The sequence below is a fragment of the Carica papaya genome, chromosome 4 (assembly GCF_054855325.1).
Source record: "Carica papaya isolate Zhongbai chromosome 4, ASM5485532v1, whole genome shotgun sequence".
Taxonomy (NCBI): domain Eukaryota; kingdom Viridiplantae; phylum Streptophyta; class Magnoliopsida; order Brassicales; family Caricaceae; genus Carica; species Carica papaya.
The window spans coordinates 30,359,465-30,377,557 of NC_142312.1; the positions used below are offsets into that span (position 1 = coordinate 30,359,465).

The following is an 18,093-nucleotide window of genomic DNA, read 5'->3' on the forward strand; positions in this document are numbered from 1 at the left end:
TATCACCCTTCTACTAATGAACTTTTTATTCACTCACTGAAATCCTCCCAAGGCAATATAAGCCACAAGCCTATAACCCACAAGCATTAACAACAAAGCCAAAACAGATAAAACTTGATCCTCAATCCCAACTCTCTTAATCGCCTCAAACTCCCTAGCCAAACACGTCCCACCATTCCCACAAGGGTAAGTCTCATCCCACCCGTACTGCGATCCAATCAGCAGCTTATACGAATAATGACTTATTGAAACGTACTTTATCCATCCAATGAACCCAGGCACGTGCTGCACGTAAAACCCCCCTGCTAGCAGAAACGAAAGCATTATCACCGACCCTAGCGTCGTCGCCGACTTCTGGTCCATCACCATTGCCCCCAGCGCCAGCCCCAGCCCTTGCGCCACCAGCACGCTCAGCAGAAGAGTCAATAGGGTGAGGAAGAATCTTTCCGCCGTGGGATTCAAGCCAGCCATCCAGTAAACTATTGTCAGGAAGATGGTGGGAAGGACGAGTTCCATTGGGAGATCTCCCAAGACTCTCGCCATGAAATATGAGGATAGTCTGTACATGCCCGAAGATCTTTCTTTCTCGAGCATCATCCGTTCTTGGGGGAACGTAAAGATTGCTTGAAACAGAGGGAAGAATCCCCAGAATCCAGCTATGAAGAAAAGAAGTCCGATCTGCGAGATAGAATTAATTGATGCCAAGAAATTCAAATGCAAGTTGTTTTGTTTGAATTTTACCTGGTCTTGTAAGTGGGAGAGGTCGGATTGCCACCATAGAAGACCTGAAAGTAGAGAGACGACGAGGACTTGAGCGATCTTGAGGCCGGAGAATGAGTCGTGGCGGCGTTCTTTGACGCCTCGTCGTAGAAGAACGGAGAACTGTTGCCACCAGGTTGTTGACCACCGACTAAACTGCTTGTCGATTGATTAAAAAGAATTGAAGTTAGAAATAATGATGAAAATAAATTAAAAAAAAAAAGATAATGAAGCATACCGTTGGCAATATCGAGCAGAAAATCTGAAGGATTCATGGCGATGAGGGGGGCGTAGCCAACGCCTTTAAAGTAGTCCATGACAGCTTCTCCATCCCCAAAATACAAAGGGTTCCCTTCTGATAAAACCAACACCTTATGAAACATATAAAACAGCCGACTCGACGGCTGGTGTATCGTCATCACCACAGTTCTTCCGCCTCTTGCAAGCTCCCACAGCGTCGACACGATCCTTTGCGCCGTCGTCGAGTCCAGACCCGACGTCGGCTCGTCCAGGAACAACAAGCTGGGGTTTATCAGCATTTCTTGTCCGATACTCACCCTTTTCCTCTCCCCTCCGCTCACTCCCCTTAAAAACGGGCCCCCGATTATGCTGTTCTCGCATTTGCTTAGACCCAATTGGCTTATGACTGCCTCTGCCTGAACAATCTTCTCCTGCTTTCCCAAGCTGTTTGGGAGCCGGAGCAAGGCGGTGAAGACGAGGGTTTCCGTCACCGTCAGGTGAGGGTAGAGAACATCGTCTTGGGTGACGAATCCTGTGTTTCGCTTCATTGCGTTTGAGAAAGGTTTCCCGTTGTACGTTATTTTTCCGGTGAGTTTTCCGCTGCCGGCGCCGAGACGGTCGCCGAGAGCTGTTAGGAGAGTGGTCTTGCCGCTTCCGGATGGGCCCAGCATGGCCAGCATTTCCCCCGGCTGAACCACGCCGGTTATTCCCTTTAAGATGAGCTTTTCTTGGGTTTCTTTCCGATTTTGGTTCCACCATACAGAACCTTTCTTGGGTTTGATTTTGTATTCAACATCCTCAAACTGTTATTGTACACATATATAAATACACATATATCTAAATATCATCGTATCTTTACCATATGATAATGAAATTACGGTTTCCGGGTCAGATTCCAATGCAGAAAAGATAAAGATGTGTGTAAATTAAAGATTTGAAAATCCAGTGACGAACAACCAGTTTTATCGCATGAAGAATCTAATCGGGATTAATTCAAAACTATAAACATCGACATTTTGTGGGTTGTAACTAAACAATTACCTTCAACGTCACAGGTCGATTTGCTTTCTTGAAAATGGCGGCTGTTTCTAACTCATCACGATTGTCATCTTCTTCTTCCCTAATTCTCTTGACTTCCACGTCCATCGTCTCTGACTCCGTTGATACCCCACAACTCTATAGCCCAAGAAACCAAGAAGAAGAAAAAGAAGAAGAAGACGAAGGAAATAACATATAAAGATTGAGAATGAAAGGGGGAAGATGAGTAGAACTGATTTCTCTTCATCTGCATGTATGCATATACATATATGTAAACATATACATATATATAACTAAAATAAAGAAAGGGAATACAGACAAATTGGTTAGGGTTCATGGGAGAGAGAGGAGATATTGGGTCTGGTAGTGAGAGAGCCATTCGCGGCTCTTTGAATTGGATGGCAGCTGTATATATACTTGCCTTGTATAAATAAATAAATAAATAATTTGAGTTTCTAGAAGCTTTTAAACCGTTTGCAAATTGCGCAAAAGAATCTGAAGCCTAATAAGAAATTTTATTTTAAAAATTATTTTGTACGAAAACAATATTTATTATTACCACCGATTCATAATAATTAGTTTCCTTATTCTATAAATAATATTAATTAAATATACATTTATTTTTTTTATTTAGATAAAAAATATTTTATTTTTATTTAATTTTTCTACTTTAAATGTTCATTGATAATATTAAATTTGAAATAAAAAATAATATCATTAATTGTATTCAAATTTTTTTGAGGTTATTGATAAAAATATAATAGCAGTCACAGACTGAGTTATGGGCCGAGATGAGTTGAGTCAGCCATTGATATTAGCTTGGGCTTATCGATAGGTCCAGCCCAAGAAATTAATTTCTATTTATTGTGCGTAAATATTAATCTTTGACGAAACAATTTAAAAAAAGATTTATATGTATGTGTATGTATGAAGTAATTTGTGTAAGCAATTTAATTTAGTAATTATCGTATGATTTTTAATAAGAAGATGAATTTAATTACGATAATATAAATCTTGATCAATGTTTATTATTAATAAAAATACTTTTTTACCACAATTTGTTTGTTAAATTTTTAAATTTATTTCAAACTTTAAACCAAAAAATAATATATTAAATTTTGTTTAGTAAAAAAAAAAGTTACAAAAAAAGAATAAGTTATTGGAATTAAGGCAAAAAGATGTTTCAAGTGCAAGAAATTAAGAAGATGCTCCAACCAAAACTGGTATGTCAAAAAAATCAGAGAGGTAACAAATCTAAATAGAACCGCTTATATATAATAATAATTTATATATTAAAAATATTTTACTTTATATATTGGACATGAGACATTTTAGTTTTAACTCAAAACTTGCACTGCCTAAACTACATGACACTTTTTATCAATCCATTTTGGACTTGAGTCGGTTTTCAAATTTTTATTTCGTAGATGGATCTGGTTTGAATTTTATAAGACTCATTTAAAACTTGACTCGATTTCATTCCTACTTCACTCTCATAACTACAATCTTTATTAATAATCCTACCAATCACGGGCCTAAAAGAAAAATTAAAACTAAGAAAAGAACTATCAAAACTAAGACCCAATTGCTCTCTTTCCTTCCAACCAAAGATCTTATTGTTGATACTAAATATTAGCGACATTGACATAAATTATTGACATTAAAGAAAGTTTTTATCTCTCGAGATTTAGCTTTCATGAATAAATAACTTCTTATATGATGCATGTCCTCAATATATTTATGCAAATCCTTTTCCATATTTTGTTAGGCCTTTATATGTAGTTGTTTCTTAATTATGTGATCATTTTATTTTTTCCACTCTTATTGCTGACAATAATATTTCAAGTCTTGAACAACAATCCATAGGTTTTAAGGTTATTCAAGTGGTCTCCAATTCAGATTAGGTAATTTAAAGATCTTTAGAAGTAAGAAGACATCTTTCCTATCGACTAGAGTTTCACTATAGTCTTTCTAAACATGTCATTTGATCTGATTATATTGAGCACCCTTTATCTCGATATATTTCTTATGATCGCTTGTCCCATGTACATGAGACATTTATTATCTCCGTTTCTTTACAAATTAAGCCACAAATTTGTCATCAGGTTATAATTTATGATCACAAGAGAAAAGTCATACGGGAAGAGTTACTCGCTATAGGAAAGAACAACACTTGACATGGTAGAGTTATCGTGAAATAAGTATTCGATTGGTTGTCGATGGGTTTACAAAATAAAATATAATTTAGATGGATCTACCAAAAGATATAAAACTCGATTAGTAGCTAAAGGCTCTACCCAACAAGAGATAGTGGACTTTATGGAACTTTTTTTCTTGTTGCTAAATTAGTCACTTTTAAGCTCATTTTAACTGTTATAACCTCTCAACAATAGCATCTTACACAATTAAACGTCAATAATACCTTCTTAAATCATGATTTTTCCAGAAAGTTTGCATGGATTTTCTACTCGGATATCAAAAGACACGGGTGGAGTCTTCCCAGTTAGATGTTAAATTAGTTTGTAAGATTCAAAAATCATTTTATGGTTTTAAGCAAGCTTCATGATAATGAAAATCTAAATTCAATCAGGCTCTTCTTTTGGCTTTCAACAATCAAAATCAGGTTACTCATCATCTACTAAAGGTATTAATATTTCTTTTTGGATGCATTAATTTATTTAAGACATCGTCATTGCTAACTATTCTTTAGATTTTATCAAAAGCGTGAAATAATTCCTTCATACACAATTTCATTTGAAAAATCTTCGACAACTTAACTAATCTTTGGCCTTTGAGATCATAAGATCCAACAAGAGTATCAATTTGTCTAAAAAAATTATACTTTTGAGTTATTAGATAACATTATTTTTTTGGCATCTAAACTATCCAATCTTTTTATAGATCCAAAAATTTCATTAATGCTAATGATGTTCCACTTCTACACATAATGTGGAACCCATGATATAATAGCCCGAACTTTCATTTAGAGTCCTGACCGTACACTTAAAATATTATGATGAAATAATTAATAAAAATACTTTGTGCAACATATAATATTTCGAACCCAAATAAAATAAAAAAAGATATATAAATAAATAATCAAATTAGGATTTAGGGTCTAAATGAAAGAAATATTAAAACCTAAGGATTTTTATTTATTTTAAGGATCTAAATAAAAATATGTAAGAAAAAAGTGAGTAAAAGCATACATAAATGGAAATGGAAGGGGGGCAAAAAAAATCGGGAGATGGACAGTTCTAATTGAATTGTCCGAGGAATTCAACTGATGAGATTCTAGTTAGATTAAACAGATCAGATTGAGACTTGCAAGATCCAACAGTCCAAGGAGACGTGTATATAAGGAAAAATTTAAGGTTTCTTCTTCATTTTGAGAGGAAAACTCGAAAATGAGAGAAGAAAAGAAAGAGTCGCTCGGGTGAGAGAGAGGAGGTTGGAAAAGAGGAAAGGAGATAAGGAGGGAGCATAACTGAGCGGGAGAATGCGGGGAAAAGTAGAGAACGACCGAAGGGAAGGGAGGGTCATGCAAGAGGAAGTCGAAGGGAAGGGGAAAAAAAGGGAAATTGGGCTGAGGAGCATTGGGTGACGATGGAAACCGAAATAAATAAGGTAAGTTCCTCCATTTCATCTTTTCATCTCTATTTTCCTTCAATCCCTTTTCCTATTTCGCACCAATCGGTATGTAGGTGTGAAATCTATTATTTAAGCTTCGAAGCAAACAAAGGGAGTAGCGAGGAACCGAGAAGACCATCCAGAGTTGAACCTGAGGTTGAATCGTACCACGCCGGCCCAAGTAAGCTTTTTGTGACTGTTTTAGTTGTACGACAACGGGATGGACGGTCGAAGTCAGCTAGTCACTCGCTCACTAGGGAACCAAGGTGCTTTTCCTCGGGTACAGAACTTGATATCCCCAGGTATAGAATCGGGGACTGTAAGGGGAGCAGATTGCTCACCCTTACATAGTGAGCTGAACATCTTGTCGGGTTATCACTAGAGTCTATAATTTCGGTCGAATTTAGCCTTTGTTTAATATTTAAATTGCATTAAATAATATGTGTTGTGTGTGTACCATGAAACAGGACGTTCGAGCATATCTAGGAAGACTCAAGCAGATATGGAAAGGTCGTTGTGCAAAGTAGTTGTAAGTATTTCTAATTCTGAATATAGATTAGGATTTTAAATTTATGCATGTATATTATTAATTTTATGTGTGTTTTAAACATAAAACAAATATTGACTTGATTTTTTGACGAAGAACAGAACCCGGACCTATGACGAGTGAACCCTAACCTGTTTGGAATTTATGAGGAGATGGAGACTAAAAAATCAAGGAGTGAGGAATACTTGAACTGATGATAAGGAATAAAATTTAAATTTAAAAGAAATCAGCAATTAAGCAGAAGGTTAAGAAAAAGAAATAAAATAATGTAAGAAAATGAATAAAAATAGGAGGAAAATAATTATGATTATGAAATGATTAATTTAAATAAAATTTAAGAGAAAAATAGAATAAGAGGAAAGTAAATAAGAATTTGGAAATGAGAGGATGTGAGTGAATAGGGTGTGGACCCTAGATACCTTTTCGTTTAATCTAAATCGAGGAGGGGAATATGTATGTGTGTGGCTGAAGTTCAGCGGGCACGGTGAAACTGCACATAGATAGAGTTTAAAATGTAATTTAGATGTAGATAGGTGTTTGTAAGTGTGGGTCACCTAGCAAACATAACTGCTGTGGCTATTGTTAGATTTTTTGTGTGTGTTATCCATGCAATGGGGGGATCCATTTTGCCTCTCCTCGATAACGACAAATGACATCGTACGATTAAATCTTAGAGATGACCTTTCGAGTATATATATGATCTTTCGAGTGTATATGGTTATACTTCAAAAACTTAATTAATAACTTAATATGACTTGCATTAGGAAAACTTTAAATTATTAAAATTCTTAATAAAAGAAAATAAATTAAATTTAAATTAAGCTTCCTCTCTTCACAGTCAATTGTTGTAGCCGCTATTGTCTTGGATTTCTTTCTTGTAATTTGTTTACCAAGCCTTTACCAACCAATCTTTTTCTTTTGCATTATTGTTTAAGATATATATATATATATATATGAGATATTCATAATCCATCTTGAGTGTGCATGTGTGTATTGGCAGTATTAATACTTGTGTAAACATTCCTTTTATCGGTCAATAGATAGAAAATTTTCTCTTGTTCTTTTCTTCTTCAAACTGCAACATCAGTATACAAATTTAAATGTATATTGAATTTTATTAAGAAATAAAAAAACATATGTATAATTTAATATACAATGTAAAGAAACATTACATTTATAAATCGACCACGTCAAAAGATAGAAAACTGGAATTAAAAAAAGAAAAGAAAGGAATATTACAAGGTTAATTAACATATATAATACCAACAATTAATCGAAATAATATTATATATGTATGCAAATTAGATTACACAGCCAGACAGGGTGCTGTATCATGTTCGATATATATGGTTGCATTCCGTCTTGCCAGTACCGAAATGCACCGTTTTAAACGGCCATTTATGTACTAGTCTTCCAGCTATTCCTGATCTGCTTCTCCTCCATCTCCATCAAGTTTTGAATCACAATATCTGAAGTGTTGGTTACAACCTCCGACCAATTCCTGTAAACATAAATTAGATTTTCAGTTTTTAATCACATGTTATAATTTCAGAAGAACTTTATATATTGTAAGTAACAAATGTACGATCAAAAATTTATATAGTGTATAATTTATATATATATATATATATATTATATTCAGAGTTCGTATAATCATTAGCAAAAAAAATGAAAAAGAAAGGATGAGAAAGTTGGCCTATATGTATATGTATATATGTTTATATATGAGGCCGGAAAACAACATCCTCCAACGAGTTTATATATATACAAAGAAAAAATGAGAAAGTTGACGGAAATAAATTACCCTTTAAAAGAATCGAACGTGAGGCCTACGGTATTCTTAGCCTCTTCTAGAGCCCACTTAAACCTCTGAAACTCCTGCACCGAGAATTTTCCGCCGTACATGACCTGAAGCTGTGACGGTTTAACGTCACAGAAGATCGGAATAACCTTCTTCTTCGACTCCATTATTAGCGACAGTTCGTGAAGACAAAAGTATGACTCGCAGTAGGTAGGGGAAAACACAGTGACAGCCACCTTGCAGTCTCTAATGGCGGAGTTGATGTTATCAAACAGCTTATCTCCAGGCTTCATGTTCTTGTTATCCAAAAATGGCCGCAGATTTAACCGAGAAAGATGATCGTAAAGCAAAGTAACGATGGTCCTCTTCGTGTCCACGCTTCTGTGGTTGATGAAGACGTCGCAACTGGGTTCATTAATGGTGCTCTTCACCATCTGCATGGTTTTGTTTTTGGAAGCTAGGAAATGGCGCTGGAAGTTTACCGCTGCTGATCGGTACTGCATGGTTTTTTTGTTTCTTCTTCTCCGTCTTCTGTAAATTAAAACCCTAGTTTTGATCTTTGTTTCTGTATCTCGTAAGGTAAGCTAGCTAGGGTATGTATGTATTACTTTTGTTTTTCAGCTGGTTTGCTGTACTATCTCATACATACAGACATATATATATATATATATACATAATGGCGCCCGTAAAGGGTTGGCTACTAGTTGAGTTGAATTTGAAGAAGAAAGAAGAATGTCATAAGGAGGAAATTCCATAGGAACTAATTAACAAGGTAGCCGTGTGTTTAATTTTGGCAGGAGAGACAAGAATATTTTCAAGAATTAATCAACTAATCAATATACCCCAAGTGTGCAAATACATTTGACAAATTAGACCAAACGCTCTATATATTATATTATATTATAAGTATTATATAATTAATCTGCTTCCATTGAATTTATGGAATAACTAATTTTGATCCCTTCAAATACGAAATTGAGCAATTGAACTTTTTGTTTTTCTTTGTCTGTCTTTTTGCCTGCCTTTGTTCTTTTTCTTGGTTATTATATTATTTTTTGAATACTTTGGAAAGTATAGATAAGTATATTAAGTATAATATATCTTAGTGTATCATGATACAAAGTCACAACTATCAACCATATATAAAAATCAACAAAAATAAGCCCATGGTCAAACCCATTGCGGTCAACATTTATCACATCTTTTTGCATCAAAGAAGAAGCTTGGAAAGAAAGCAGAAGCACATTAGATATAGAAAGGAATTAATATATCCAGTAAGGTCACAAAAATAATATATGGAAACAAAATTGCACTACGAAATAAAAGTAAAAAAAAGAAAAAAAAAATTAAGTGGCTTGTTAAAATAAACCATGCAATATCGTAAAATAAAATAACTCTTGCAAATAAAACCGCACAATTGAAAATAAAGTCTCGTACATAAAACTAATCAGATATCTAATAAACACATCACAACAAGATAACTAACGATGTATAAAGTTAAAATAGTTGTGCTTATAGTTCATAATACAATCAATAATTTCGACAATATAGTTTTGAAACTCAATTTTTAAAAGTTAACACATAAAAACTAAAAAAAAAAGGTATCATTTTGTAAAAGTAAATTATTAAAAAAATTGTATATCACCAACACATCTATATCAAAGAAAAGATCATTAGATATAAATGCCCTAAAAATATCCATTTTTTCTTCCGTATCAAGGTACTCCTCATGCATACTACAACCAGCTAATACACTAACAATATCTTCTTACTTTTTTATAATCAATCACTAATACAAGCAACCTAATTGAAACACTACCTCTTATCACCCCAGTTTAACATTCAAATTATACCAAGAGTATATAAGCATTACAACCTAAAGTCATTCTTGATAATCATGATTTTAAGTCTCGTCAATTTGATACAGATATATAAAAATTTTAATAATTTTTAAAAGAAATGGTTCACTATTTAAATCTTCTATACCAGTAGTTTTAGAGAACAAACACTATGTAGACTCACCATATTTCTCTAACACCCTATAATACTTACCAATACTATTTTTTCCCTTGTTGAACTATCTATATTAAACTTTGTTCTTCCTTAACCTGGATCTACCAAGACATTTAATTCAATGAATTGGGTTTTCAACTATTTATCTCTTACCATCGGTAAGGAAACATTAAAATCTAGAAAAGAAACCAAAAAGAAATTAGAACATACCACTTTTAACCACCAAGCAATTTGACATGAAATCCACATATTTTTTTAAGGGATACTATTTTTGTATTGAAAAGTTTATCTTTCCTTGTTAACCATATTGACCAAACTACAGTATAAAGCCACAAGCTAAAAGTGCCTCTAAGTCTTTTATTGAGATAAAGCCCTTCCTATAAATTAAAGATCTCACTTATCAATTGTTGTATTGCACAACTTACTCCACATTACGGTATACAAATTATTCACATTTGCAATGACCAATTATAATTAAAATTGTTCGTTAGTTTAGAATTATACCAAATTATGAACCAAAAGTGTCACAGAGACCGAATTAAAGACTAGACTATTTAATTTTACATATAAGCCAAAACATATCAGTATTTTATAGTCTAGTTTATTTTAGAATGAAATAAAGCAAATTCTTTTTTTTCTGATGTTAAATCTATGGTGAACTCAACTTCTCTATTTACTGGCAATCTGGGTAGTTCATCAGGAAACACATCCGGGAAGTCTGAAACTGTCAGGATCTTTTGAATACAAATTTTTTCCTTGGGTTTGCCTAATGTAGAGAAGAAACCGAGTTAAAGTACTATGTAATAAGGAAATTGTCATGAGAGAATAATATTTAAAATTTTTATTAACTTATAAATGACTCTTTATTACGAGGGTTGAATACAAGTTTCTTGTGAAAATAATCTACGGTGGCGTGATACATCACTAACCAGTTTATTTTTAAAATTACATCAAAGTCCTCCGTGTCAATCTCTAGTAAGTCCACACTCAATTTTTTATCTGCTATGTTTATAATATAAACTTTCTATATAACATTCCCTAGTGGTGTTCTACTCCTATGAGAAGACACAAACAACGCAGAATCAAGTTTTTCAGATAATACATTTAAGTTTAGTGTAAAAGCATGTGAGATAAATAAATATAAAGCACCAGTATCAATCAAAACATGTACAAGGTGATTACAGATAGTGTACGTACTCTGTATCACGTCTGCATTGGCTTCAGCATCCTGCTGAGTGAGGTTGTTAGCTTTGGCTTAGATAGGAGGTCTGGCCTGGTTCTAATTTCTTGGGCACTCTCTCGCGTAGTGTTAGGCACTCTCACATATGTAGCAGAAATTATTAAGACAATAGTAAAGTTGGTCCCTATAATCTTTGCCACAATGCTAGTAAGTCTTACCGCGTCTTGCTACCGGATCTTGAGGAGGAGCCTGAGTCACTGACTTAGACCTCTTGTTCTGCTGAACTGGTGTAATGGGTGTTGGTCTGTAGTGTGAAACTGAGGGTATGAAATTCTCCACTATTGGAAGAAAAATGCGAAGGTTCCTCTCCACTAGTTGTACCTTGGTCAAAACGGCTGAGTAGGTACTGCGCTCAAATACGTACAGCTATTTTTTGATCTCAGGACGGAGGCCTCACTCGAACTTCCTTACCTTACTGCATTCACCTATCATGCTCTTAGGAGAATACCAGCCCAACTCTAGGAACCTTCGGGCATACTTCGACACAGTCATATTACTCTAGACTAGGTGTGCAAACTTTATTTTCTTTAAATATCGGAGGTGCTCTGGGAGGTATTTTATATTGAAGGCCATCAGGAATTATTCTTAAGTGACTGGAATAGGTAGTGTAGCCTGCTTGAGCTGCCACCAACAATCTGTCTCTCCCACGAGCATATAGGTGGCAAGTGCAATCTTTTGTTTAAGAACCACCCCAAGAGTCGCAAAGGTCTTTTTTGTCTCAGTTAACTAATACTCGGCCTCTTCAAAAGAGGATACCCCCATAAAGGTATATGAATTTAGTCTTTCGTCCCTTTCAATGTAGCATGGGTCCATCATTGGTGGAACTGAGTTCCGTGGAAAAGGGATTGGATTGTGTTGTGGAGGGACTGGGTTGCCCTATGGTGGTATCGAATGATACAGTGGAGGAGCAGGGTTGTACTGAGGTGGCTCTAGATCTTCCTACTATAAGGGTAACTCAAATTATAGTAGCGGGGGAGGGTTTGGCAGCTCCCTCCTTTCCTCACAGGCCTACTAGGCAGGGATAAGTTTCTCTAACATCTCAAAAAGTTAGTTAACATCCTCTCGAAGCGAACTATCCCGGGCTATTCGATTTTGTAGAGGTCTTCCTCTCCTCATATCGTTGTACTTACATTTCACAAGAAAGGGCAATAGTTTGTTTTTAGTATTTTTAAATCTTTGTGTAAGGAATGGTTCCAAGGAGCACGACTCTAATACCAATTGTAAAGACCCAGAATTTAAAGAAAGTGAATTTATAATTTAAATACGGAAGTTAATAATAATGTTAGGGTTACATTCCTTACACAGTAAATTAGAATGCCCAATAGAGTTACGGGAATGTTCCTACTATAGTGGTTTGTAAAAAAAATAAATAAATGATTTAAAACGAATAGATAAATGTCCTAGGATTTAATCTCCACTAGCTCTTGAATGGGTCCGGGAGGTAAACTACTCACAACCTTCTTGCTAATCGGGATCTGGATCTTAGTGCTCTTGATCTCAAATAGTTAATAGAATAGTGAGTTACATTAGTCCAGTAAGAATATCACGTTAATCACTGATACGAAAAACAAAGATTGGTAAAAATTACAAAATAACTAATAAAGTCTTTAATATAAGTAAATTCATTTAATATCAAAACGTTATTTCTACACTTACCGTCACTAATTTTCCAAAATCAACATATAAGACAAACACCCATATAACATTTATAATTTTATGTATAAGTGAGTAAAACCGGTCATTCTTCCTTTTTACCTGCTCATTGGGACTCCTGGGGGTCCATAGGAATATCTCCCTACTCATGAACTCAATATCTAGATTTGTAAATTTATCTGATCGCTCCCATACCCCTTCCAGTAATGGGTGCCAAATACACCACCGTCTCGATACCCCATTCGGTATAAGAGTGAACCATATCCCCCAACCTTTCTGGTATGGGACTCCTTAGCCCCGTACGGCTGAGATATTGTCTACAGTAAGGTTTTTCTATGTACCGGGTCCGTCCACCCTTTCCTAGGGTACCTAGTAAACCTTTCATATATAGATCCCCATCAATAAGTAATCACTAATCGCCTACTAACATCTTATTTTATATTCACAGATCAATCAAACAGAATTTAAGCAAATAGTACATTTTTATATTTTAACAATTAAGAAACATAATTAGGGTCCTTATTTCAACTCAATCAATCAGATAAAAATTATAATTGGATAATTAATAACGAGAAAGCAATTAAATATAATAATTTAATTCATACGATAGAACAATAAGTAATTTAAGCAGTACAAGAAAATAAATAGCCACATAGACGAGTTTAGGGCAATTGCACCCTTACCAGTTTTTCAGTTACACTAATGACTTATAATTATTGTTAGAAATTTTTTTAATTTTTACAAAACATAGAATTATCAATTATTAAGCCTCTATTTACCGTAACAGGGAATATAGTGATGGATCCCTACCTGGATCGGTATTTGGAGATGTTACGTTGTCTACCACGCCTCCTAACGGGTCTTGAATTTCTTGAATTTTTTTACGAAAATTCAAAATATTTACCACGCAACTAAAAATACTCCTAAAATCCCAAATCGGTGTCGAAAACTCTTTTTGGCCAATTTTAGGGTTCCAGCACGCGCCACCGTTGTGCTTTAGCGTCGGCTCCGCTGCCCACGGCGAGGGTTTGCCTCGGTCTAGTTAGTTTTGACTGGTTTTACACGTATCCATGCAAAAAAAAATACGTTATGGGGCCTTAGTTGGCCGAAAATTACAAAAAAACCGAACCTACCAGCGGGGGGGTCTCCAGGTGCGGTGGCTTTACCGGTTCTCCTTCGCGGTTGGGGTTTCTTCTTCAGCTAACCTGCATATAAAAGAACAGTGAACACAATGGTCAAAAAATTACGTGAAACAGAAAACGGGAAGGAACTCATCGAAGGAGTTTTATGGTTTCGACCGCGATGGCTCCGCCGGGTTTTGTCTGTAGTTTTTGGCTTACCCGCAGTCACTTTTGCTCTTATACAGCCACAAAGAGATTCGGAATCGAATTCCGAGTGGGTATGAATAAATTTTATCTTTTTCTCTCACGTAGCGCTGACATCAGCGTGATTTGTCATGCGGCGTGCTCTGGTTCGTCGAAGCTGCTGACTGGGTCATCCCACGCGACCGATTTTTTTTTTTTTTTTTTTACATTTTGATCTACTGTTTCTAATTTTTCTTTTAAAAATAGTCATCGTTCCACGTGGTTAAATTCTGGATTCGGGTATTACAAGAAGTATATAATGTCTTAGTAAACATATGAATATATATATATATATATATGTCTATAGTTACAATAATTTCAAGAATACTTTTGAGGAACAAAGTTCTACATGATGGTGTGGAATAATTTTAGAGCAATACATCTTGCATTGAAGGGTGAGTTCTGTTTTGATAAATTCAGTTATCTTAGCCGCTCCTCTAACGTCACTAATCCAAGTAAATTCATTTGAAACTTCACTTCCCAAAGAATACCATTATTCTAAGTTCAATATCTTTAAAGATAATTTTGTTTGGACCAAATATATATATATATATATATATATGTAAGACAATTGAATAGGTCGGGTGAATTTAAGGTTCAAAATTTTGGACGAATTTCAACTTAAAATGAAAACTATCAATAGAATGAATATACAGCTACGTATATGCTTATTTATTATATATTCTTCATAAATTAATTCAACATTTGGTCAGGTCAGCAACCATGTGTACGCTTGAAAATACAAATAGAAAATTCATACCAGCAATTTTATGGTAAATTTAAAAGGATAAATATATACACACAATAGATTTTAATTATTTCAAACGTTAATTAATTGTGATTTAATCGGTAATAAGTGAAATTAATTTTTTAAATAATATTAATTATTATTATTATTGTGCGAGCTAAAAAGAAAAAAAAAAGGAGAGACCCTGAAATTCCAAAGCCCAAACTCCTTTATTTCGGCCCAGCTCACTTAGCCCTGTCAAAATTGGCCCGAAGCCCAACTTGACATCTGGCGTCCCAAAACGGTGGCGTATTAGGAAGCCGTATAGGGGGGTGGAGATTGGGGTTTCTTTACCAACATTTGCCCTCTTTTCTCCTTTCTCCTGCAATGACGGAGAAGAGAGCGGAGGTGCTGTGATGCAATGAAAAGGGAAAAGGTTAGATGGCTTGCGGCTAGGTCAATTTTGGTTGGACCTCCAAAGATCGAGGAAGAGAGATAATGTTGTTTCCTTTTAAGGATTGCATGAAGTAGGAGCGTGGACAGAGTTCCGAGAATGACTCAGGTATGCGTCATGCCAATTTGTGCGTATATTTATGCAAATGGTGTGGTTGTGGCATTGATCGTACGTGTATGTGTTGTTGGTGCACGTGAATCTCGCCGGCAGATGGATAGCTAATTGTTTTATTTGTTGAAGAAGATGTACGGAAGGAGATTCTGGAGATGGCGATTAAGGTTTTCGTCTTTCTCATGAGCCTTCCTCTCCTAGTGCAGGTAAGCATTTTCTTTGCTTATTTTTCTTACATTTTTGCCAGTTTCTCGTCTAGATTTAGGGCTAGAAACTTTACATGGTATTAGAGCAATGAAGAATGAGAACTTTGTTTCAAATGCAACCCAACAGCCAGATTTTTTTAGCAGAGGGGTCCGGGACCCTTTACACCCTAGTAGCCCTTGTTACATGGGAACTAATGAAAGCTCCGGTGCTCTATTATAACACAGTTGTTGGATTCTATGAACTACCATTCTTGGGCTAGATTTATGAAGCGTGCCCTTAGAATAAAAAAACAAATTAGTGTTTACTGATGGAAGTATTAGAGAATCTGTAGATCCAAACAGCCCACTCATGGACACTGGCTGCATTGTAATGATATCGTAATAACAACGTGGATACAAATAACAGTGTCTGTTTGACATTAAATGAAGTACCTTTTGTGTTGAATCTGCTTTTCAACTTTGAAATGTACTTGAATAAAGACATACTCAAAGTAATTGCCCTAGAATTCATGAAGTGAAACGATCAATGGCTAATCTAGTATAGGAGAATGGCACTTTTGAGGTTTATTTTTTGAAGCTTAGAGCTCCCTTTGATGAACACCGGCGAGGAGATTAGGTGATGAAGTTTCTGATGAGACTGAACGAAATATATAAAGACATTAAGGCACATGTTTGTTGATAAAATCCTTTCCGAGCTTAAATGAGGTGTACTAAATTGTATAACAGGAAGAAAATGAAAGGAAATATCGACGGATGTTGCACCAAACAGGCTCTAGCCTTTAGCATTAAGGAGCCAAACAAAAACACTGGAGTTACTGTTGCTATTGGAGAGAAGTATTACTGCTCACACTGTGAGGTAGTAGGCCATTCTGTGGAGAGGTGCTTCAAGGCCAATTCAAACAAACCGGTCATAGCACACTGTGAGATGTCTGGACAAAATGTGGAGGAATGCTAGAAACTTCATGGATACCCTAAAGGAAACAAGCTGCATTGCGTGGGAAGGCAAAATGTTAATTGTTAACCAGGTCTCCACTTCACCCATGGTTGAGGAAAATGGATTGGGAGACCACAACATGATCGCTCAAAAACAGTATGCACAATTGATGATACTGCTTTAGCGAAATAATGCTTCTGCTTACATGGTTCTAACACAACCTTCAGTTTGCCCAGACAGCAACACCCTGGGATTCTCTAGTATGCCCCTTTGTCTCGGATCAGATTTGGTTGTGTGTTTTCCCAACATTCGGTATGTAAGAATGACATCGATAAATATCATAATAACTATGCTTCGATACCAATCTATCTATTTCAAATATATGTTAAATTATTTTTTTAAATTTTTTTTCTCGATATTTTTTGTAGTTATGAATTGTATTGTCTCTATCAGCATTGTAATGTGTTAAAATTTACTTTATGTGTAGTATCTCTAATGTAATAAATCATTTAATAAATTTTAAATAAGTAAAAAGAAATAGAAAGATAGAAATAACAATAATAATATAATGAACATAAACAATTTTACATACAAACCATTCATTTTAAAGTCTTTCTATTTGAAATTTTTACATATTGGACCCTATTCTAATCTTCAACTAATATAATTACTCATCACAGTTCTCTAATAATTCTTTTACGAGATTGTCACTCCATTCAATGTCCTTTTGCAATTCTTTTCTATTAACTATGAAATTGTCTTTCCGTTTAATTTCCTTCCACAATTAATCTATATCAAATACGATGTTGCCATTTCGTTCAATTTTCTCTCGCAAAGGTGCAGCAACGATCATCTTCTCAACTATTTCTCCATCATTATACTCTGCCGCCAAGTGTGTAGCAGTGACCAATGGATTGATGTCTCCCGCTACTAAGGGTGCATTAATGGTCATATCCTCAACTATTTTTATATTATTAGTAGTATGCATTAAAAATGACGAATTGATGCACTCGATTTAATATTGATTATGGTCTTCTACATCAACGTTTAATTTTTTTTTCAAGTGTTGTTATCTTGTTGATGATATACTAATTTAATTTTTGTTAATTGTTGAAGTTTATCCATATTTTTGTTTTTAATTTTACGAGTATGTAATCGTTTGAGTGAATTAAAAAAATTATAATAATTTTAAATAAAACTGTTAAATAATATTTTTAATATAAAATATAAAGTAACAAATATAGAAATTTAATATTACAGTAATCAAGTTAATATTCACCTATTAGCTCAAAAATGTATATATAAAAGAAAAATTAAATTTTCTCCCAACATTATTCACAAATAAAATTTGGACCGTTCTTGCAGATTCAAGAAAT

The 18,093-nt window shown here is 34.7% G+C and overlaps 2 protein-coding genes and 1 long non-coding RNA gene across 3 annotated transcripts; 1 reads left to right on the plus strand and 2 right to left on the minus strand.

The window, feature by feature from the left end:
* LOC110812261 (ABC transporter G family member 9) lies at positions 1 to 2,423 on the minus strand. The gene is given in 4 exon segments (XM_022038987.2): positions 1 to 678; positions 742 to 956; positions 959 to 1,802; positions 2,041 to 2,423. Coding segments are annotated over 4 exon segments (1,809 nt in total). The 5' UTR covers positions 2,146 to 2,423; the 3' UTR covers positions 1 to 33.
* A 4,979-nt stretch (positions 2,424 to 7,402) lies between these two features.
* LOC110812254 (putative 2' cyclic ADP-D-ribose synthase BdTIR) lies at positions 7,403 to 8,630 on the minus strand. Its single transcript, XM_022038981.2, has 2 exons — positions 8,019 to 8,630; positions 7,403 to 7,715 (listed from the first exon to the last, which is right to left on the minus strand). Exons 1-2 carry the CDS (start codon positions 8,516 to 8,518, stop codon positions 7,613 to 7,615), a joined length of 603 nt encoding a protein of 200 aa, XP_021894673.2. The 5' UTR covers positions 8,519 to 8,630; the 3' UTR covers positions 7,403 to 7,612.
* A 6,729-nt stretch (positions 8,631 to 15,359) lies between these two features.
* On the plus strand, positions 15,360 to 17,120 carry LOC110812341 (uncharacterized). Its single transcript, XR_002539269.2, has 3 exons — positions 15,360 to 15,574; positions 15,677 to 15,783; positions 16,510 to 17,120. It is a non-coding gene; the product is annotated as an uncharacterized LOC110812341 (long non-coding RNA).
* Positions 17,121 to 18,093: the final 973 nt, after the last annotated feature.